A 23,089-nucleotide genomic window follows, 5' to 3' on the forward strand; every position below is an offset into this window, starting at 1 on the left:
CTGTGTTTTAAGAAAGTTCATTCAACTGTTAAAAAAGCTGAAAGATACCTTTCCTATATACAATCCTACTTCTAAAAGTAAGTAACTGCAATCAATTCAAAATGTAAACTTGATTTTATTCTGCAATTGCTTGCTTTCAGAAGCTCTTTAGGAGAATAATGCTTGCAGGTCTGCACTTTAAGCTCCTCAATTTACTACTCTTTTTTTTTTTTTTTTTTTTTTTTTTTTTTTTTTTTTGGCAGCAGAGCAGTACCAGGCAAGCAAACAGCTGCAAAAAAGTGACTAAGTGAATTAATCCATTTAAGTGGAATGACCACTTGCAACTGGCTTATAAAACAGTAAAGGAGAGGAATTTAAAACAGCCTCAAGTTCCAAATTCTGTTCAAGTATGAACTGCATTTCACAACTGAGCTGCTCAACTACACCTCATACAATATTCATAAATAAGGCACACTCAAACTAGGAGGCTGTTTTGCTCTGTGGCTATTAAGAAATACTAGAGGTATTTCTTAACTGTCACTGATTTAGACATCACATGAAAATTGATCCTCAGCATTCATAGAGGACACATGGAATAATTTGGTTTCATTCACTTCCCTTCCTCTCACAATTTTTATATGCTGCATCTGGAATTGAGTAATACAACTTGAGACTAAATTCTATATTGCAGTGGGACTGAATAGCTCTCACCTATACATTCTGGTGTCTCATCTGGGACCAGAATCAAGTACTAACAACCAGAAAAGGCTGCAGACAAAACAAAAACCAAAATCTGTTATTTAATGTGGATTAACAAGATGGTTATGTGCTTGAACAAGAAAGCACCTAGCAACTTGCTACATCTAATTTCTTTTCATTTGAAAAGCAAATTAAATTCTAGAAAAGAAACTTCTGTGTATCTATTTTAGAATGTCCCCTTACAAGGAAAATCAGTGAAAATGCTAAGAAATTCTTTTACAATATCAAAAAGGAAAAAAAACTGGATTAATAAGCATGGCAGCTTAATGCAAGGGTAACAGTTTAAATTAGAGTAACCTTAAATCAGACATCCACAGTGGTTTAACATGCAAGTATAAAACAGCCATGGGCAGTGTTTTTCAATGCTATTGTATGGCAGCCAATAAATGACAGTCCCCTGACTATGCACAATGGCCCCCAGCCCCACACACACTATCAGCATCAATACTGACAGCATCTCAAACCCATGTACCTCCACAAGGCACTGACAGCATAAAGAGCCCCTCATCCCTGTACTTTTGCCTGAGTTTCTTTTCCTAATCAGGAGAAACTCAGGTTTCCAGAGCTGGTACCTTTCCTGTGGCTGCTTTTACAGTTTGCTGACAAACGTGAGCACAGCCTGACTAAAAGCGCGGTTCGGTGCAGAGGGGGAAGGGGGCGGCTGGGAGGGGGCAGGGACAGAACGCAACACTATGGGAAAGTTTTTCACCAGGCTACGATAAGGTGCCTTCTATACACACACATGCCAAATGAAAAAAAAAATCATCAAATAAGTCAAAACAACTAATATAGAAAACTAATTACCACCAGCAGGAGGGACATTAGAGAGCAAAGGAGATGACATGAATAGAAGCAGCAGCAATACCAGTTTCTATCAGCGAGATAAAAAGAAGCGTGTTACTAAACGTGCTTGTTTACTCGCTCTAATGATACGGTGGTAAAAGCGCTAAAACTGACTTGAAAGACATCTATTTTAGCTTTGCCAGATTTGCCAGAATTTGGAAATACTCTTGAGAAACAAGACAACATCACATAATTAAGCAAAGTTGTAGCAGTAACATAGTGCTGTGTGTTACGGACAAGTGACAGATTTGCAAAAATTAGTAAGGCTGAACAACAAATTCACAGCTGCTTTAAAACTCTCTAATTACATACTGTGTTGGCTAACTAAGCATAAAAGAAGTCTAGAAGAAAAAAGTGCTGCATCACATAACCTTTGTTCAATACTGAATCATTCACTGATCTATCATATCACTTGCTACATCCCATTTGACATAAGAGGTAAAGAACAGAATTAAAATTAACAGATAAATAATGCATAAGTAAACTTGATTAGTTTTCTTATTAAAAACATCACTCTAAATGAGAGGAGGTGCTAGAAGACAATACAATTTGTACACTGCTTTCCCATGGCTGCTGAATGGACTGATGTGATAAATTTGCATAGTCTGAAGCACACAAAGAGCTGATTAATTGAAACCCTTACAATGCTTCTGGAAGCAGCTATTGTAAAACAATAACCATAGGAACTTTACAAAATACACATGGCTGAATGAGTCAAGAGCTTAATAAAATGTGTGTTCAGGATACACTATTTGGAAACAAAATTAGAGATTTTTATTCTATGCCATAAAATGCTAAATCACGCTAATTTCAGGAGGTCAGTTGAGGATTTACTGAAAAGGTCAGAAGGTTACCTGTTTGCTGCTTGAGATAAAAAATGCTCTAATTTTCTTCTTAAGATAGCAAGCTAAACAGTGGTTTTGTTTAAAATACACAGAAAAAAACAGTCTGGGAAGTTTTAGTGGCATTCTGACATTTTCTCAAATTCAACCCCTGAAGATAAAAACATGGTAAGAAATCCCTACCTTCCCTGATGCCTAATAACTACTAATCATCTGACATTCCTGCAGTTGATTAAGAGCAAATTCTTTTTAATGCCACTTGAACCATTTAATTACTATAAACCCAATGACATTCTATTAGAGATAAAGTACTCATTCTGACTTATAACATGGGGGGAAATTACACAAGTAGCCATTTAAAACTAACGCTTTATTTTAAATGTTCTGCTTATCTGTACTGTACAAGTACCCATTAAAAGGAAAAAGATAAGTTGATCTCCACTATGAAGTTAGGAAAGCAGATGCTCAAACTATTAAAAATTTCAAAAAGTAAGCAAGGTGAGACCATGCTAGATGAGTGGGATTGTCATGATGTTTATGTAGTTTATTATGCAGTGAATGGATTTTGTTGTGACACTAAAGAACACGGTTCATTTAGGAAAACAAAGACCACCTTTAATGAATTTAAACTTGCTTCCTTGTCTTTAGAGTTGTTTAAGTGCAGATACTTCAGAAAGGTTTAATCCTTTATCTTAGATCTTCAGCTATTAAAAAGCTTCTGTTTGCCAGTTCAAACAATCTCTTGCTTAAATACAATTTTTCCACTCCTCAGGAATACTGTTCAGTATTGCTGCTTAGTTCTGTGATCTACAGGACCTTTGTTAGAGGTGTTAATCCTTTTTCACATGAGAGACTGAGAAATGTTCTTTCAGAGAAGTGTTATATTGCTTTTTTTCACATCAAAGGAGCCCAACTTTTTCCTCATTGTGACTTGTAGCGAAGCAAGAGGAAATCTGGAAATATAATAATTTACTTTGTATGGAACTCAGATGAAGCTTCTTTAGCTTAACAATCCTTTTGCCTTCTGTGCTTTGAAAAGTGACTTTGCTTGAAGAATACAAGATTAAAACAACAAAATAATTAACCAAAAGAAGTTTTTTTTATCCTTCTGGAAAATATATGATGCAACATAGTGAGAACAAAGTCCTGCAGTTCAGGATAAACATAAAACTACCAGAGAGGATTTATTTGTGAGACACTAGAAGCTTAAAAACTTTACAGACTACAGAGACAGTCCCAGTCCCAAAGATCTTACTGCAACATCCAGTTTGAAGATGAATATGAAAAAAAAGCAAAATATTTGCCTTTCAGAACACAACTTGGTGGCCTCATTTGTTTGGATTTTTTTTTTCCTTCTCCCTATATACTTCTTTCTGAGAAGCCTTGAAGGACAGGCAACCTTTTACAGGCAGCTTGGAAGGAGTGTACTTAAAACACAGACTCACGTGAAAAGAACGTGTGGTGGACAGGCCAGAAGCGGTGACCTTTGCCAATACCATGTTGACATGTGAGAGGACACAAACAAGGCAGCAAATACAGAGGCAGTGACATAGATCTGTGCTATTATAGAGGGCTACAAAATCTACTTACATATTTAATGGAAGGCTTTTCTGTAACAAAAGGCTAAAGCTGGTTTGTGAGATTTAATCTGTTGTATCCCAGACACTTATTTAAATTCCTTTACTCTGCTTCCTTCTGCTCCAGTTACAAAGCAGAGCTTGGAAATACAAATCAATTTGGACTATAGGAAAAAGACCATCAAAAAGTTTGAGACACAGTTTGTGCAATCTCTTATTTTGCACATATTTAATTATTTAAAACCCACTACTACTACGATTCCATGAAATCAAATGTCATCTCCATACATGCCTTCTAGAAAATAAATATATTCGACAAAAAAAGACTGACAATACTGACAGATATATGCTTTTTCTTCTTCTCACTGAACCAAGGTACTTGCTCGTTTAAGATTATATGTTCGAATGGCTCTATGGCAGGCTTAAAGCTAGCAGTCACAAATTACACTTGAAGTTGCAATTGCGTACATTCAGACCAAGATAAGAGAATTAAAAATTCTGTCTCAATAGAAAAAGTTGAACTGTTAGTATTATGATTTCTGTTTCATGATTGTCTATATTTTTCTGATAAGACTGATCCTTCCCCAGTTTGATATCAGAGGATGATACTAGATGTTATGTTAAAAAGCTATCAAAGGAGGTTTTCCCTTTCCTTTTCATGCCTTTTCGCCAGTTCTACTATTGTCAGTATTGGCTTCTTCATTGTATTGTTAAACTGCAAAACAGTGAACTGTACTGTTCTTGTCAGTTATTTTCCTTAGTATCTATCAAGTGTATCCTCTCCATATTCCTCCTTTCTCCTGTTTACTGTAACATTTTTTTCTATAATGCACTACAGGGCAGTGAACTTAGAGGTCTACTGCCAGGAAGCTATGAGTCTTAGTAAAATGTAGTAATTTGGAATATGATCACACTCCCCTGATCACAAGGGATTATTAGTACAGATTGATGTATGGGACAGCTACAGACACATGCCTGCAAACTCTGTAACACAACTGTTGCAATGTTCCCACTCATGTTTCCAAAACCAAGCTGAAAGTGACATTCTAAATAATTGATGGGTTTGGATTTTTATTAGTATTATTATTATTATAGTCCCAAGCACAGATAGAGGGTGATCAGCCGTTGTTAACCTGATGCAGTGCCAGGCGTAATTACGGGTGCCCTAAAAGTTTACTACAGCATTTAAGGATACTACTTTTCAATACCATGGGATTTCCACAGGTAGTTGCTTGCTCTATGTTATGAGATGTCTTATGTGCATTTTGTCATATGGAAGGTCTTCAGCACCCTGAACCCATACTGCAACCTGCCTGACAGAATTCTGTTTCCTTCTGTCATTCTTCCTTTTGCACCCATGGTTCTACATTTGTGGAGCACTCTTTTTATTATTTTTTGGAGAGATATGAAAAAAAGTTCATTTACATTCTGTTCAACTATTCCAATTGGTGCACATTAATAGCCCAAACTAGGAGAAAAAGCTAACCTACTTATTTTTTTCAAGTAAATCCCCATAAATATTTATCATGATTAATCAAGCAGCTTCTTTAATATAATTTGGAAGCTTTTTTTAAAAATTCTAATAAGAAAATTTGTCCTGCACAGTACTGATTGCATTATTATAAAATAACTTGCTGCTAAAATACTGCATACCACTTAAGAGAAGGGTTTAATTAGACAAAGCTGAAACTGCATCAAGAAATAGTCATTGCTCTAACAGTGCTCCTAAGTTTTTAAGCACTGTACAACTTCATTGTCTATAAGACTGAAAAAATATTAGAAAGAGAATCTACACAAAATCTTCCTGAAGGAGGATCTTCCCTCAGAAAAGAAAGAATGGTGCAGTTGAACATTCCAATTACTCAACTCCTCCTGGTTGCCTCTGAAGCTCTTCCTCCCCTCACTTATCATAACTCTCCTATAAGGCTGCAGTGCAAGAACTACACTCAGTTTTATAAGGAAAGTCTAGTACGTAATGCTGCTTCTTTACTTTTTTGAAACCTTCAACAGTACTGATTACCAAATCACTTGGAAACTCAGTGGGAATAGCTTTGTATTTTTAGATCAAAAACCATCTTGAAAATACAATCAGGAAAAATATTTCAATGCTTAGCAGAAGAGTTTCTCTTCCTTAATAACAACAGAAACAATGGAAGTATTTCCTGAAAATACAGAGTAATTATAATAATAATAAATAAATAATAAATAAAATTAAAAAAACAGTTCTGTGGGTGTGTGGAAAGACACAGAGGAATTACAGGTGATCTTTCAGAGAGCTGGATGTACTGAGAATGGCTGGTTGACTATTCTTATAGATAACACAAACTTGAGGCAGTATCTGGTAACAGCTGTCACTGTGATCAACTACTGCCTTCTGCACCCATTTTACCTCTTCTGATCGACAGGTCTGCTGTAGGTAGATATCCTGATCCCCTAACCTGGACACCACAGAAATGTGAATTACAGTGGTTAGCTCTGCATCTCACGACAGGGATGCAGTATTTCACTTCAGTTATATCTGGCCAGGAGTTATTAGGACAGGACTGCAAGGGGTGTATGGGCTGCAATGGAAAGGATTTGGTAACATCAACATCTTTACCTTTCCATCACATCTGACAAGAGACCAAGCAATGTTCTCAAGCCAAAACAAGACCTAAAAATGTAACAAGATTACAAAACTCAGGTAATTGCATGGCACATACACTAACACAGAAGGTCATGCTTCAAATACTACGAATCTTGATTTTCCAAGTGTATAGAATGATGAGAACATGTCAAAACCTGTCCCAAACTGACACCAATAGGAACAAAACATGCTTTTAAGTTGGTTACAGTCAGGCTGTTTTCAGTTACTTCTTTCTTAACACCTTTTGCATACCTTCCAACTCTTTGAGATTCAGAGGATGATCTGATACTCATATTTTTTTGTATTCAGGTCAAGGGAGTTCACTGCTGTTTTTCAGCAGATATAAAGGTAGGTCCCTGATTTTCATTTTCCAAGTAACATTAAAACTTAAGAACTACATGACAGCAAGCAGCTTCCAAGTGGGCACTCACTTTCAAGTTTTGGTCTGAAGATCCAGAGCTGCTCCAGATCATGTCCCAGGTGTATTTTTAAAAACATTTCCTTTCTTTCTGCTCTTTGCTGGTGCACCCCTAGTTGTGTTCCTGATTTGCTTCCCTTTTACACCACGGCTCTGAGTTATCTACCTGCAGTCTTGTCTTTAGAGCAGAATGCCTGCACAGACCTGCAAATTTCTCATTTCATCTCTCTTCTTTTCTGTCTGTTCAGAACCTCCCCAGTTTATGACAACCCACTGACAAATCTATCACCTAAATACAAACTGTGACTTAAAAAAAAACCCCAACCAAACCTCAAAGCCCCTGTACTTGTTTGAATTGGGGGAAACTAATGTATTTTTCAGATTCATAGATCAACAAAGAGTAGCTTTTGCTAATGCATTTTTGTTTCAGAAACATCATTGCTAAATTAATCTTCTGAACTTAACAAAAAAAAAAGGCATATGGCCTTCTACCACTGTATTCATGAAAATCTGAACTAATCAATGGAAACATACATTATGTATGTATAGTAGGCATATACAACAATAATTTATTTTTATTAAATGGGTCCTTTACCTTTCTGCCCATGACGACTGCTAAATTTATCTCCAATTTCTGGACGTCTGGTTTGCCTCAGTAACATTTTGATCAAGAAAGCATCCTCTGCATTTGATGAAATCATTACTTTTTCAATGTAAGAATCAGTGGCGCCTTTGTACCTAGTAAAAGAAGCCAAAACATTGGTTTTACTTCTGTGAACAAAACACAAGTTACAGACAACTATGTGTGTCTTGGTAAGCTCCCGACCAAACTGTAATCTTTATGGAACTTACATATGAGGAGAAAGAATTTTATATATATATATATATATATATATATATATATATATATTTACATACAAGTTCCACAATACAGCATGTTTCTGGAAAAGAAAAGCTTTAAGAGTTGCAATAGAAACTAATAGAGAATTAAGCTGAACTTGTAAAGGACAAGGTATGGGGTTTTAGTCACATGGGTTCTTCTTGACAGCAAAAGTTTCCTCACATATTACCAATTCGTTGATCTTCAATTAAACAACCAACAGCCAAATACAGTTATATTTGAAGAAGAGAGTTTTCTAGAACTGAGTATATTTTTTCAGACAACTTTGCTTCATGTAATTTTCCCAGCTCTGAAATTATATTGCAACATACGTTACTGGCACATCTTTGTACTGTGGCTGCTGAGGCACACTGCTTCCTTCCAGAGGTGTCTGGGTCACAGTAGGCATAGATTTGTTCACAAGAACTTGCTTATTTTCTACTTTTTCACCTACAGAGAACAAGAAAAAAAAGCACCATGAAAATGTATCTGACTGTGTCAGAAATACATTTTAAGCTTTAAAAAAAAAAGGTGGAAGACAAACTGGAAGGAACATGCCCAAGAAGTATGCTCTGCTGTTTTACTAAATATTGAATGGTAAGGGAATCACTAAACCAGTTTTCTTTGGTAAACCAAAGCAGAACTGTTGGCATGCTGGGTGCACTATGAGAACAGCTATTCAACATACCCTGGGTCAAAAGTCTGCACAAAAGCATCTGAAGTCATATGCTCTAAGTATGGAAAAAATTAACAGGGAATACTTTGTCATGATTGAACTGACAAATTTTAGAAATTCACACCTAAATTTGGGGCAGCCCATCATTCCACAATGAGCTGTGCAAAACTACTGTCAGTCTCCTTGTATTCTCTTATTTCTATTGATACTGATGTCATATATAACTTCTCCCTGCTCCATTCCCTTATCCTCCTCTTTACATTGAATACCAGATCAGGAGGATGTCCAATGATACAACTGCACACCAAGTATCTACCTCCCACCTAAATTACACTGATCTTCAGCCTGTGTCTCTTCTGCCTACATGAACTATCTCAAATAGGTTTTTACCTACATGCTGAGAACAGTCTCAGTCTGGAGTCCAGCCCAGTCCTATCTATCCCTAATACTTCAGAAGATTCTTGCCTTTTTTTCCTTAATTAACTTTGAAGGCTCTATTGTGATGTGTTAAGGAGCAAAATTGACCCAATTGTGTACTATAATGGAATTAAGCTTAATGCCCTTTAAAACACCTTTCTTACTAGATCTTAGCAGGTCTATTAAGTCATTTTCTAACTAAAGGATGACAGTATGGGAGGGTTCTTCCTCAAATCTATTATCATTGGAAAGTTATACACCTCTCTTTACATTCCTATTTATTTTTCTTATCTCTCTTCAAACATCTTTCTAAAGCGTTAAAACCATAAGGTTTTACTTCCTCAAATAACTGCACTAACTGACATCTTATTAGGAGATTTTGACACATTAAATCAAAATAATAAGGGGCCTATCTCTATCCTTAAGAAAACAACAGCATATGACAGAGAAACAGAGAAAAACTACAGTATTAAAAGCCTGTCAGCTTGGGAACATAAGAATACAAATTCTAATCTTCAGTAGATTCACATTATTAAAATCTCACTCTTCTACTTAAATATAAAGCTACTTTTTTCATGTACAAAAGTCCCCCCAATGATCAGTAACATGCTGCTTTCAGGAAATAATTTTTTTAAAATTTCCCATCACAATACTGTTGTCTTCAAGACAAAAATACTCCCAAGAAGCTAAGTATAACACAAGGTGCACAAGAAATACTGACAGAATATTAATTTCCACTTTGACTTTGAACATGCCCTGAGTGAACATGCAATTTGACCTACCTGGAGAGCAGATACCATCAGCATCTAAAATCTCATGGCGCCAGATGGGTTTACGGGTAGCTGCATCCAGCATTGGCCCCATTACTTTATCAAATGTCTGATTCGTGTATCGCTTCAGCGTACACTTGGCATTCTTGTACACAAGACACCTTCCAAAGCCTAGAATGGAATGCAAACTCATCTGCCTAGGAATTCAAAGATCCTTTATAACACATGACCAGGATAAAATCTGAGCTATGGAATATAAAATATTCTTTATTAGTTAGATTATTCATTGGCTTGAATATGCATAATGTTGTACACAGATACCTAGTGGTGCACAACTTAAACATCAGATCATGTACACTTTTTTTTTTAGACGCTGGACTACAGTCCAATTCTGAACTGTGCTAATCTGCTTCTGTATCACTGCACACATCATTTCTCTCGGAATCACTAAATCTCTTGAATAATTTTGGTGGTCTCCAAGATGTAACATAGGACTGTAATAGGGTGAGAGGAGCACTTCTTCCTTTCATGAGTTCTAAGAAACCTGAACTTTTACTCATGTTTGTGGCTGGCATAAGCTAGTCTCCCAGGAAAGTACTGAGTGATTAGTATAATCAACCCATTATTCTTTTTTTCCTCACCTGAAATTACATGTACTGCTATAAAATTAGTGGGTTTTAGATGAGAAAAGTAGCATCTGTGGAATTTCTCTCTAAGTTCAGCAACTAACCATGATACTAAAGACTCTAATCACATTTAGAATCACAGAGAGCCAAGAACAAGGCTTGCTAATAATCCTGGGTTGTTTTAGCTCATTTGAAAGATGGTTGTGGCCACATACAGTACATCTATATCTTCAGATTATGTCAAGTAATTCCTGACATGCACCACAGCTCTCCCTGTAAATGTTACCAGTCTACCAGAAAAGAAAACATTCACTTTTAAATCATGCCTGTCGTTGTTTTAGAAAAGGAGGCATAAATTAAATGCAGCAGACATTAATGCCAAAGATACATGCCTAGGAATACTATTACTGCTGCCTAGCAACTAGGAGGAAGGGTGTTTGGGGAGGGGGGGGGGAATAAAGTGATGGAAGAATCTGACTTTGGCCACCCAAAACTAAAACCAGCTTGATCACTGCACTATGCCTACTCTTCAAAGAATTTATGGAGAAAAGTGAAAGAAGAGAGACTAAGTTTTCAGGCAACTCCCCTCCAGCCTTCAGCAGCATTGACATGAAGTGCTGAAGAAATGTGGAGAGAGTGAGACAAGCTAGATCTACACAAGCATGGGTCTCTGTTAGTTAACCTTCCCTTTGGTACTTATGTACATTTACTTAAAATACACTGCACCACAGATTTGGTATATTTTTTTAAGGAAGCAGGTCATTAATTTAGCTCTGGATAAACACTAAATTATTTTGCTTTAGACAACACTATTATTTTCTCTCAGAAAGTAGGCAATACTGCTACTGCTCCCTCAGAGCACCAAGCTCACAAAGACACAAACTGCCTCGGGTTCTATTCCTTTCCTAAATACCTTCATAAATCTAATTTCATCTACTGCTTTTGTTACTGGTGGAAATAATGAGATGTCTTTGTTAGTAATGAACAAATGTTCAGGTAAACATCTAAAAAGCAAGCCCAGAAGAACAGATTAACTCATGCCTTATGTTTTCTCTAAGCTAAGTATTTACACCTTTTTTATTTGAGGTCAGAAATTAGCCATTTTTTCTTATAATACCTAAACTCAGAATTTTATATGCACGTTGGCATCTTCACCACACTATTGTATGCATGGAGTTACAATCACTAATCATACAGAAAACCAACAAAAGCATTCAAAGCAGTTTGGGAATTCAATTTCTTAACTGAAGATCTAATGTTCATAACTGCAATAAAATTTACTACAGGATAACACTACGAGAAAACAAGTTTATTAGAATATATATTGGAACACACACTGGAGAAGTGGGAAAGAGTTGATGGATCTTACCTCTGTCCAAAGAGGCTTTATTTAAGACAAGAGCATCTTCAATATCATAGCCACTGTAGCTCATCACAGCAACTGTGGCATTCTGTCCAGCAGGGAGTTTCTCAAAATCTATCAGTTCTATTGTTTTTGTTTTTACCATTGGCTTTTGTGGATAGGCGAGGAGATACATCAGAGTATCTATCCTGTTTCTTTGATTGTATCCAATAGTACCTACATGTAAAAGAAAAAAAGAAAAGCAGTGAACATTAGTGAGTTTTCTAGGAATGTTTTGGCTAAAAACTTACCAAAATGCCAATTAGCTAAAATCACACAGACATTCTTCAAGAAAAGAAGGGGAAAAATAATAATTCAAACCAAAAGAATTTTATATTATTAATATATAAGTAGTTTCTTAATTTAAGCTCCCAGAAAGAATTATTTATTTTCTCTCGAACAGAAAAAAACTAAGCATCAATAGAAAAAGAAGAACAACAGAAGAAATAAAAGCCACTTGAATAAATACAGATAAGATGATTTTCTAATTACAACACTGAATCGTGCAGGTATGAAGTGTTTGCTTTTATTGTTTTTATAGCCACTGGGTTTGAGTTTTTTTGTGGAGTTCAACTGGTGTTTCAGAGACCTGATCCAAAATTTCGTGACAACCAATAGAAAGACTATCACTGAGTTCAAGAGAAACTGTGAATCAAGCTCTTCATCTTCAACAACATATTTCCTTCCTTTTTTGGGCAATAATTAGTTCAACAGCAGCCCGTGTTAGAATGGGACAAAGCATAAACGAAGCATACTGCTAGCCAAAAGTGATTTACTTTCTAGAATTAGAAGCACCACTGATAGATAGACTACAGTAGAAGTCCACTTCTGTATTTGTCTTTCTACATGAAATTAATTTTAAATTTACAGTTTGGAATTCAACCCTTTGTAAAGACCTCCCAGCTTGAGACTGAAATTTTTGGCCCTGTCCCATCAGAATGCCAAAGTGTCTTCTGAAATCTGAGGAAAAAATAATTAAGACCCAGCAGGGAAACATAAACCGTTGTGTAGCAGAACAAAAGTTAAGGCAATCATATATTATTGGAGTTTGCTGTACCAGGACTATGCTATGTCTCTAAGCAATTAAGAAATTACAGTCTGAAAAGTTAACATTTTAAAGTTTTAAGTGCTAAACATTCTGCAGTACTTTGTCCTTAGAATGTAAGTCTTTCAAAACCTTTCCATTTTATCCTGCAGTTTCAGAGCCTGGCTGCATTCTTGGAAAGGTCAAAGCAGTCCGTGTACAAGGAAGATTTCACATGGCCAAGAAGCACATCTGAACACAAACCTGCTCACTGGGGAGGTCAGCTTCACATTTTACATGCATCTTACTTGCAACTCCCATTTACATGAAGTGTCTAGAAAACCAAACTCTAAAACGAGGCATTTCCAAAGACCTATCCTGTGCTTGGCACTACGCTTACTTTCCTAAACCACAACAGGTCTACTCTTCCCAAGGACAAGAAGAGAGAGATAGCTCAACAGCTACTGTCTGAAAATTAACTGTTACAGCTGGCCTGGACTTTCTCAGGTTCTAGAAAGTAGATTCAATGACATAGGCACAGAATTTTCAAATTACAAGAAAAATCTGGTAGAGTTGACAGGCTCGTCTCTTGCTTTAAAGTAGTTGTTTTTCTGTCTTTTCTTGTTTAAGGAAACAAATAATCTTCAAACAGTATTTTTTGTCTCCAGTAAGACACAAGCTGGTAAGGCCTGGATTCCTCAAGACTGAAGACCTTTGCAGTCCCACCCTGCAAGGCCCCAGTATTTCTGAAATACCATGAGATTTCACTTAGACATTGTTCCCATTGTACTTTTAACTGAACTCCCCTGATTTCCCAGTATACAGATCAGAAAACATACTTCCAAATTACAAACTTAAGAGGTTTAGACCGCTATTCCCCTTTGCATCTAGAATTTGGTAGAATTAGAATATGCTTTCAGGGTAGGTTGCAGTGAAGCTCAGCTTAAATGTTTCAGAGATAGGTACATTTTCCTGATACTGAGAGAAATCTTTCCAAGAGAAAGTCATGCCAAACACATCTTTCAAACTGTTTGCATTTTTTTTCTCCTCTGATATGCTTATACGCTACACTTGCTATGGTTCACTGGTTAAGGATGCTAAGATAAAATTGGTGGTCCAGACTTCAACCTATCTTTTACACTTTAAGGGTGTCCTTTACGCCCCAGTAACAATCTGTGGAAGTCCCTATATATCAAAGATTTCAAATGACACTTTAACATATTTCAGGTAGCACAAATTATTTCCCTTCAGGTGTTTCATGTATTTCAAAACTGGCATTTTTATCAGTGGTTCAGATAAGCCTAACAGAACTGCTACTGTCTGGGAGCCAGAAGCAACTGATATTACTGAGATTCTGAGCCTCGATAATAAACTATATTCAGGCTACTCTTCAGGAGATGAATGCTGTATCAAACAGAAAACATATACATATATGTATCAATGACAGATATCCTAGCAGGAAAGAAACTGGTTAGAGAATGACTCCAGAGTACAAATGAAATAAATTAGCCAAAAAACATGGCATATATCAGCAATATTATTCCTAATTGCTGGGATTTAATGGTTATACAAATAATCCTTTCTCTCAACTGGGCTAACAACCACAGCCTGAAACCACAATCTGCTTATTTAAAATAAAGCAGCAGCTCTCTTCAGAGGACTGGGGTGCTGGGATGAGCCCTCTGTGTGGGTGCTGAAATGAAGGAAGTCACTAGGCTTTATTTCTGCTCTCTCTCTGAAAGAACAGAGCCCTTGTTTGCTCCAGCCAAACAACCAAGCAAAAGTAAAGTATAATTAAGGTTCACCATAACAAACCCTGCTCACAATGACTCACATTTATAATTATCCCACCAGCAAGAACCAATTTTTTTCATTGGTAATTAGCCCTGGTTAAAGCAAAATACACAAGGTTGACCTGGATACAACAAAGATTATTTTCTTGCTTTTCTCAGTACTTGATATATTGTGAATGCACGTGTGCATTCTTTCCTTTTTTTTCAATTTCCTGACAGTTTTTTTTTTCTTTTTAAGTGTCATTTGAGTATCCTTAGTGTGAAATAATCGCTACAAAAACACTTTCTACTGATATTTAGCATAAATGAGGCATTGCTATTCCGATGCTGAAAGTTTTGAGAACTCACCAGAACAAACAGCCAGCTAAAATAAGCATTAATCCAATTCTCTGGTGTATCACTTCCAACAACATTAAACTGTACAATCAAAATTAACAAAGGTACAGAAATCAATCTACTTGAGCCAAAAGGGCTATTACTGCCCATGTCAAGAAAAGAATTGCTGTAATTCTGTATTTCCCCTGTTTTCACCATGGATTTTCTATGTTTCTGTCCTTTTATATGAGCACAAAGCAAGAGAGGAAGAAGTACAGTTTTTAAACACTGCGATAACCCTTGCGGAGGAGACTCCAACTCCACTCAGACAGATTGTCACAGTACATGCATTAGGTGATCTGGATGTTAATTGTTAGAAATATTCTTTTCACAGTAGAAAGATTAAGGAGTGGGTTAAAAAGATTATGGGTAAAATGTGTGTTGGGGGGAGCTCATTTCTGCATCAGCACTTCTGTGCCTACTACCAAGGAGAGGAGAGGTGTCAAAATGAGGTCATGTCATAGAGCACAAACAATCCTCAAAGAGCAGTGGCAGAACAAAACTGCGGCCACAGTGCTCCTAGATCCAGCTGTGATGACCAGCAACAGCTGGTTTTGTTTTGAGGTTTGTTTAGACTCTGTGTTCCTATGCCAGCTGTACAAAATTTGGGAGGACTCTGGCTCTCGGTCCACCAAAGAACTTTGATAACTGTCAAAACCCCCCAGCACTGAGTTCCTATTTACATTCTCAACTCAATTTTAACACATTCAGCTGGCTACAGTACAAGGCAGAACAGTATATAAAGGGCTTTGCTACTTCACAGAAGCAAAACAGAAAGTACATTATACAGTAGCAGGCTTTTTTTGTAATATTAAAGTTTTTGCTTCATTATAAGCTTCTACAACAAAGCTCTCACCCACCTATGTCTGTGCCCTCAAATACTTCCTTTTCTTTCAGAGGTAAGAGTAATAATCAACACCCAAATCCTCCTTTTCTTACTCAAGACTTGTGTTATGTCATATGGGTTGAAGCTGCAGGGCACAGTTGTGCTGTGAATGTACAGCTTGCTTTGTGTACCCACACCATCCCTTACACAGCAGTGCATGTGCAATATGGGGGATTACTGGCAGGGAAACTGTATTTTTTCATTCTTCAAATTAGGCTTTTAGACAGTCACAGATGTACAATGTGTAAAACTGATTAGGTTTTTATGTCTTAATGGAATTAAAAAGTCCAGTTTAGAACTATTTCTTAACTGTAGAAGCCTTTGATCCTCTGAAGCATTATTTTACCAACACATTAAATGCAAACAGTACAGACTCTTGTATTTTCATCTTAAGTATTTCTGAGATTTTAAGCTACAACTGTTAACCTTGCACCGAAATGTCAATATTCAACTGAGGTCTTTGCAGCTGCTGTTGTATTTACTACCTAACTTCCTCTCAGTCTTACAGTTTAACCTGCAACATATGGTAAATAATCTATACCAAAAGTGAGGGGGTTTATTTCAATTTAATTTTACTGAAATCCTGAAATCCAGTTTGGTCATTAAGTGCAGCTCTAGTCCTCCAACAAGATGACTCATCTAACCCTGAAAGGGAGATTTCAGGACATGTAGTGCTCTCCAGAATAAACATTACTATTTCAGGACCTAATACTTGTCAGGGACACTGTATTACAGACCTCATTCCAATATCTGATGTCCACTCTCCACTTACTTGTGCTTCCACACCTTTCCTTAGCTTGATGTTGCTTAAAAAAGAGATTTCAAAAAGAAAAGACTGTCCAAAGTAGGCACAGCCCTGTGATGTGATCAGAGGGGGTGGGTCAGTGTTGACAAGTACAAGGCTTTCCTTTCCCAGTCTGAACCCCGGGCTCCCTTCACTGCTCCAGGTTTTGACAGTCAAGGAATGATACGGAGGACTTGGACATGAGACTTTCCCCATAGCAGTGTTGGATGAGGAGCTGCTCTGCAATTTCATTATGGAGAAAGAAAGCAATAAAGGTAGATGGTAACTTAAGGGTTGGGGTTTGGAGCTACACTACATCACATCTCTTCACAAAAATAAACAGAAAAAAGTATATGCAATGTTTCAGGAATACCCTCTCAGTCTCATCTGATCAGTAAGGGTAGAGAAAAATCATCTCTGCCTCTACATATTGCCACTTATGGTGGCTTTTTAAAGCAGTTATTACAAAAAGCTTCCGCTGTTTGCAGGTACTTCAGACAGAGCAAAATAAAGCTCAAGTAATCTGCCAACTTTTAAAATTTACTTTTAGCTAGCTGCTTATTCTTTGAGTCAGGTGTTTTGTCATAATAAACTGAAACAAAGGCTTTTTTTATTGCTCAAGATATTCAATGGCTTTTGTGTTCCTAGCATCAGCAGGAACGTCAGAGGATTGTATCCAAGGAGCTAAATGTGCAAGACCTAGGGTCAAAGCAGCTGAATACACCAACCTCAGAAAACACAGACAATGAATTGCAAATGACACTCAAAACAAAACGGGGAAAAAAACCTTCACACAGAAAACTACAAAAGAACTCCACAGATACTGAATTGGCTTTCTGTACACACTGATCCTGCTTAACTGTGTGTGGTAACTTACCAAACCTTCTGAGACTAATAGTCATAAAATAGAGACTCAGGGGTGGGGAAAAGATAATGGGATGGGGGAGAACTGTAAGGAAAAAAGATTGCGTTGCTCCTCTTTCCACCCACCCACCTTTTTTTTTTTTTACATTTAAATAGAGAACATGCATCTTGCTATTTTCAGTTTTCATGTGCTCAACATGATGTTTCAGCATAAGGCAGTTACTTTGCTATTAGTTCTGCTGGAGAAGTCTCACAAAAGACGTAGTGTTTAAGCTTTGAACACACAGCACAAAATACATGGTTTAGTAAACCTAACTGAAGTGGCAGTTCCTTCATGAAACAGAGTTGTGCTACTGTAGCTCCCAACTTGAAAGCAAGCCATCAATACAAGCCATGAAACCAGCCTGTAGAGCACCAGTCTGAATGCAGCTGCCTGAATTGATGTATGACTGCTCAGGCTCCTCTGCCTTGATCACAGGCCATAGACTTGGACACTGTAATGCTGATTTCACTGAGTATTAAAGAAAGGATTAGAACTTAACTGCTGTTGATTACCTCCAGCAGCAAATTTACAAAACGTTTGGGTTTTAATGACCAGATATGACACTGTCAAATTAAATAATAGGTAATCAGAAAATTAATTTTGTTTCAGTGCTCGCCCTCTTCATCCAAAACAGCAAAAGCAAAAATATCTAAACTATGGCTGTGGAAAGTGTTCAAATTATTAAGAACTCTTTCACACTTGAGTCTTCTTATTCTCTGATGTCAATGTTAACTACTGATATATTTATTTTTAGGACACTTACTTAACCAGTCAAAGAAATGCTCCTCAGTCTGTGCTCTGTCTCTCTTTGTGAGAACAATTTTTAACTCTTTTTTGTCTGGAAACCCACAGCACATTGCAGCATAAAGAGAAGAAAACCCCACTCTGCCAATCCTGCAGATATGCTGAAAACTTGAAGGTCATGATAATTTCCAATAAAACACAATAGAAAATACAAAAGTGTCCCAGTTTATTAAAATTTTCTTTTAAGTGTTAAGAATTGCAGATATAGTCTTCATTAAGTAAAACTAACTGATACTTTTCTCACATTAATCTTTCCAAGTTTCAGAGGTAAACTATTTTTTTTCTCAAAGCTAAAGAGGTGCTCTTTTACTTTTCCCAGCAAAGCTTTTATATGAATCAGGAAAAAAAGAATTTTTGTTTGTCACTTTTGCTACATAGCTTCAAAAATACGTAACACTTCAAAGACGAATAAAAAGTGAAGTCTTACCCATGGCTTGTTTCCCCATGGCACACTGGTAAGTGTTTCTTGGGGACTGGTTGTGGTGAGGATATGGAATCAGCCCAGCACAGACACCCAGAAGTGTGAAAGGCTCAATCTCCAAATGGGTTGTATCTCTTAAAAGAAAGATTACCAATTATGGCAGGCTTGTTAACAAACAACTTCAGTAGAATTCATTTAATTTAGCAGTATCTCATAACACTTCATATTCAATTCTGTTCAGGAGAATGTAAGTCAGTAGGACCTCAAAACACAGATTCACTACAGGATTTTTATTTTTATTACAAAAACCCAACAACTTATTTTGGTTATAAGTGTTTCCACATGAAAAGAAATGAAGGAGAAATAAATCAAGGTTTATGAAATTCCATAACGGAGGAAAAGCCTCCAGATAATGACAACCTGAGGGAGCTCAGTAAAACAATAAAACATCAGTTTATACAGTAAGACCCAAAATGCCTTAAGGAATGTCTTCTCATGTCATGAGAGTGAGCCCTCCGCATCCAATTACTAATCTCAGAGATCCAGAAAACCACTGGGGAGATGGAAGAAGGAAGGGCACAACAGATTCAGGTATTAAAAAAACTGTTTTAGTTTTCCAAGGTCAGCTATATCAGTTAAGGAGAAAACATCTGTCTCCAAACCAGACTCACTGCCATAGGTACATGATATAATACAACACTATTTGAAAAGCTCTGCAAATATTTTGGAAGTGATTATGTTGTAAAAAGACAGGACCGATGAGAAGTAAAAAGACAGAGAAAAGGAGTAAAGACAGAGAGACAATTTCTTCTATCTGGCATGAGCTTCAGAAGAGAAAGTCCATGCTCAGCAAAGACAAATCATAGCATGCATTGGGATGCAAGTGGAGAGACTAGTAACTAAGAATGAAGTGTACAATAAAGTTTGGCTGGAGCAGATATGAATTTAAATCTAGATATGTAATTAGGATGTGAGGAATTACAAAATACAGATGATTATAACTAAACCTATTCAAAGCCTATCTTTCATGTCCTGGATCTATTAGAGACCTTGGGTTTATTCATACATTGCTTCTCCCAGACATCTAAACCCAATGCATTCTCAAAATCTCATCTTTAATGTTTGACTTCTCTTGGAAGTCTTTTGGAAGACCTTAATTATTTAAATAAATTAATTTGATTACTTAACTTCAGGATCTTGCCAAGGAAGTGACAGAGAAGTCTTTATTATAGCAACACTCAAAAGACAGCCAAGCACTGTAAGCTAAAAAAGGCTAAGGAATTACGCACAAGCACATAGAGACTGAAGACAAGTGCAGTAGTAACTTTATAGATAAACAATATATGTACTACTGGAAGAATAATGAAATCTGAAAGCTGAAAAAAATAGACCTGGAAATCCTGAGGATTAAGCCAATGAAACTACCTATCAGTCCTAGAAATCTTTATAAATCACAAATACAGCTGAACAACCTAAAAATCACCTGCTGGCCAGAGAACAGCCACTGTTTTTTCTCCACTTGATAAAAAGTAGCTATGTTATCTAAAGCCTATCATAAGAAAATACTAATGGGAGAATCCAAACTGCAGTCAAGTAATTGCAAAATGGTTTCAAGAGCCAGAAGAAAACTGGAAGCAGAGACTGCTTCCCAATTCTGCAGAACTTCACAGAACTGGTGACGCTTTTCAAACAATAAAACCAGAAGCTTGACACTTACTGATAGTGAAGTTTGCAAATTTCTCCAGAGGATACAAGTGCATGGAAATAGATACACATTTGCATATAGGGTATTCAACAGATGTCTTCTTCCAGTGAGGTCAATCCTATTTCATCCAAAGATGATCCTACTACCTTATGAAGTATTCCAGAGAGCTAATGGGAGACATTCAAAATTTACAGGGCAGTCCAATCTCTGCAGGTCAAAAATGCCACTGCCAGAACCAGGCCCAAGAAAGGAAAGGCAACCTCATAAGTTCAAAAAGCAGAGTTACAAATGCGTAAGGAAGAAATGGAATGCATTAGAGTCAAATACTCCAACGAAAACCCCTCTAATTGGATTGGAAAGATAAAGAGAGGATACTGTAGCTAAAAGAAGCCTATATTACAAAAGCAGGAATGCTACTAGGATACTTCAGATAGTGGGTTGTATCAATGGCATTACCAGAACAAACCGTACCAACATAGTCACACCATTTAAAATGCAGGATGGTCATCTGGGGAAAGGGGGAACTCAACTCAGCTATTCAGGATGTAGGAAGTATCATTACCAAACACAGGGAGCAATGTGCTCATACGACGCAAGCTCAGATACTTATGGCACAGTTAGCCACTGTTAGCATTGAAGCCAAACTCAAAACAATTGATGGACAATACAAGAATCTTCTGAGCTTCCTGGGAGTTGCTGAGGAGTCCTTTCCTCACACTGGTCCACTGGAAGTTCACTTTCTCCTCCACTTTTAGACTAAACAATGATTTCATGTGATACATTCCCATTTACCTTTCTGAATCAGTTGTCCCGTAACTTAAATTTTCAGCTCTGGTGCTTTGTGGAAGTTATTTAATTTTGGCAAAAATGACAGCAACTGTGTGCAGTCTTCTTTGCTCATGTATATAGAACTCAGTCAAGAGCATGAAAGAGTAATCTCTTAAAGGGATAAAGTCTTCAAAAGCCTGGGTAGGAGCAAGGCAATTAAATTAGCAGAGTTAATGCACTACATTTAGCAAAGGTTAAAGATAATTGAAGAGCTCACCCAGCTCCACTGAAATCAATGATGTATTTCTATTAGCTTGCAGGAGTACTTGACCAGGACAGATTATTTAGAAAAAGAATTTTCTGCATAAATCTACTCATCAAACATTCACAGAGATAATGTCTAGCACTTCATATTCAAGCTTCAGTTTACAGGATATTGTCAGAGAAACATTAAGAACCAGTTAAAACCATTAAAAAGATAGGAGGACTTAAAAATTTAAAAGAATCCTTCCTTTAATGTGGGCTCTTTAATCACAGCCAGAAGACAAGAGTAAAAAAAATTGCAGGAGGTGCTTCAAATATGTGGAAAACATAACAGATCTGGAAATCTCTCTGAATTAAATTCACATATCAAAACTGGTTCTAAGATGTGTGGTAAAGAATACACAGAATGATGCTGACATTTTTATTGGGGCCTATTGTACATCCAAAAGTCAAAGGGAAGGTCTCATTCCAGCATTTCACTTAATGTAAGGTGGGTGTCTAGGGTCCCTTTATGGCCAGAAAAGAAATTTCCAAACAATCATGATATGCTAAGATAATCAAATAACATGTGGAACCATTTGCCTTCTGGATACCTATTGGATAAGATTATTTATGATGAGCAGCCCAATGAGCAGAACAAAGAGCCACATCCAGAGAAAGAAAGGATATACCTTCAAGTATTTAATATTTTGAGAGGTAGTAGCAGAAACAGCTCTCTCAAAATCTGAACCACTTTTTGTAACTTCCCATGGATAATTTAGGATGCGTGCAGACAGATTTCTCTCTTTAGCTTTCACCTGGAGTAATTTCAACCATTATCAAGGGAGCAGTGTGTACATGTGAAAACAGTAACATTATTTATATGTCTGCATTTCAGAGAGTTACCCTATAAAAGTTTTTCCCGTACCAGTTACTGAATGCATACATACTTATTGATTGTATTTTCATACAGGGCAATGTTACAGTCATTTTCTTCATTCACATCCAAATATTCGACAAGGCCTTCATGCAAGAAGTCTTCAAAATTCCTATAGATAAATTTAAAATTACACTGGAAGTACTGATCGTATATTTCTGCAAATTTAAAGTACTTAGTACATATATTAAAGGAATGTAATATGTAAAGCTAAACGAGATAAATACTTCTACATGTAGAGTTCTGTGCATATTACATATTGAAGAAAAATGTGGTTTTTTAATTATTCCTGTGGCCCATTCACTGCATCACAGTCTGACAGATGAATGCTACTTACTTGAACAACTACATAAAATCTTCCTATATGTACTTATCATCACTGTATATACAGGCAAATATAAGGATAGTCATGTACATTTTTTTGATTTGTGGAATTTAATTAGACCTAAATTTAAATGCCTTTGTATTAGCGTGGTTTTTTTAAAAAAAATACCTTAAGTAAGAATTTGCAAGGACTTTCAAAAACTCTGAATGTGCCCAGTTTAGGGTGGTTATGTTGGATACTCCTGTGAGGTGTTTGATTTTTCAATCAGGAGGATGACTGAAAGGTTTGACTGCCTCAAACCT

General features: G+C 36.7%; 1 protein-coding gene across 1 annotated transcript in view; it reads right to left on the reverse strand.

The window, feature by feature from the left end:
* The window catches only part of POLR3B (RNA polymerase III subunit B), a 71,804-nt gene that overhangs the window by 15,769 nt on the left and 32,946 nt on the right, over positions 1-23,089 (reverse strand). Inside the window, exons 18-23 of the mRNA XM_054514916.1 lie at positions 22,476-22,574; positions 18,816-18,943; positions 11,783-11,992; positions 9,800-9,958; positions 8,257-8,374; positions 7,640-7,782 (exon numbers count right to left, since the gene is read on the reverse strand). Coding sequence (XP_054370891.1) covers positions 7,640-7,782; positions 8,257-8,374; positions 9,800-9,958; positions 11,783-11,992; positions 18,816-18,943; positions 22,476-22,574 — 857 coding nt within the window. The remainder of the gene's footprint in view (positions 1-7,639; positions 7,783-8,256; positions 8,375-9,799; positions 9,959-11,782; positions 11,993-18,815; positions 18,944-22,475; positions 22,575-23,089) is intronic.

The sequence above is a fragment of the Molothrus ater genome, chromosome 5 (assembly GCF_012460135.2).
Source record: "Molothrus ater isolate BHLD 08-10-18 breed brown headed cowbird chromosome 5, BPBGC_Mater_1.1, whole genome shotgun sequence".
Classification (NCBI taxonomy): domain Eukaryota; kingdom Metazoa; phylum Chordata; class Aves; order Passeriformes; family Icteridae; genus Molothrus; species Molothrus ater.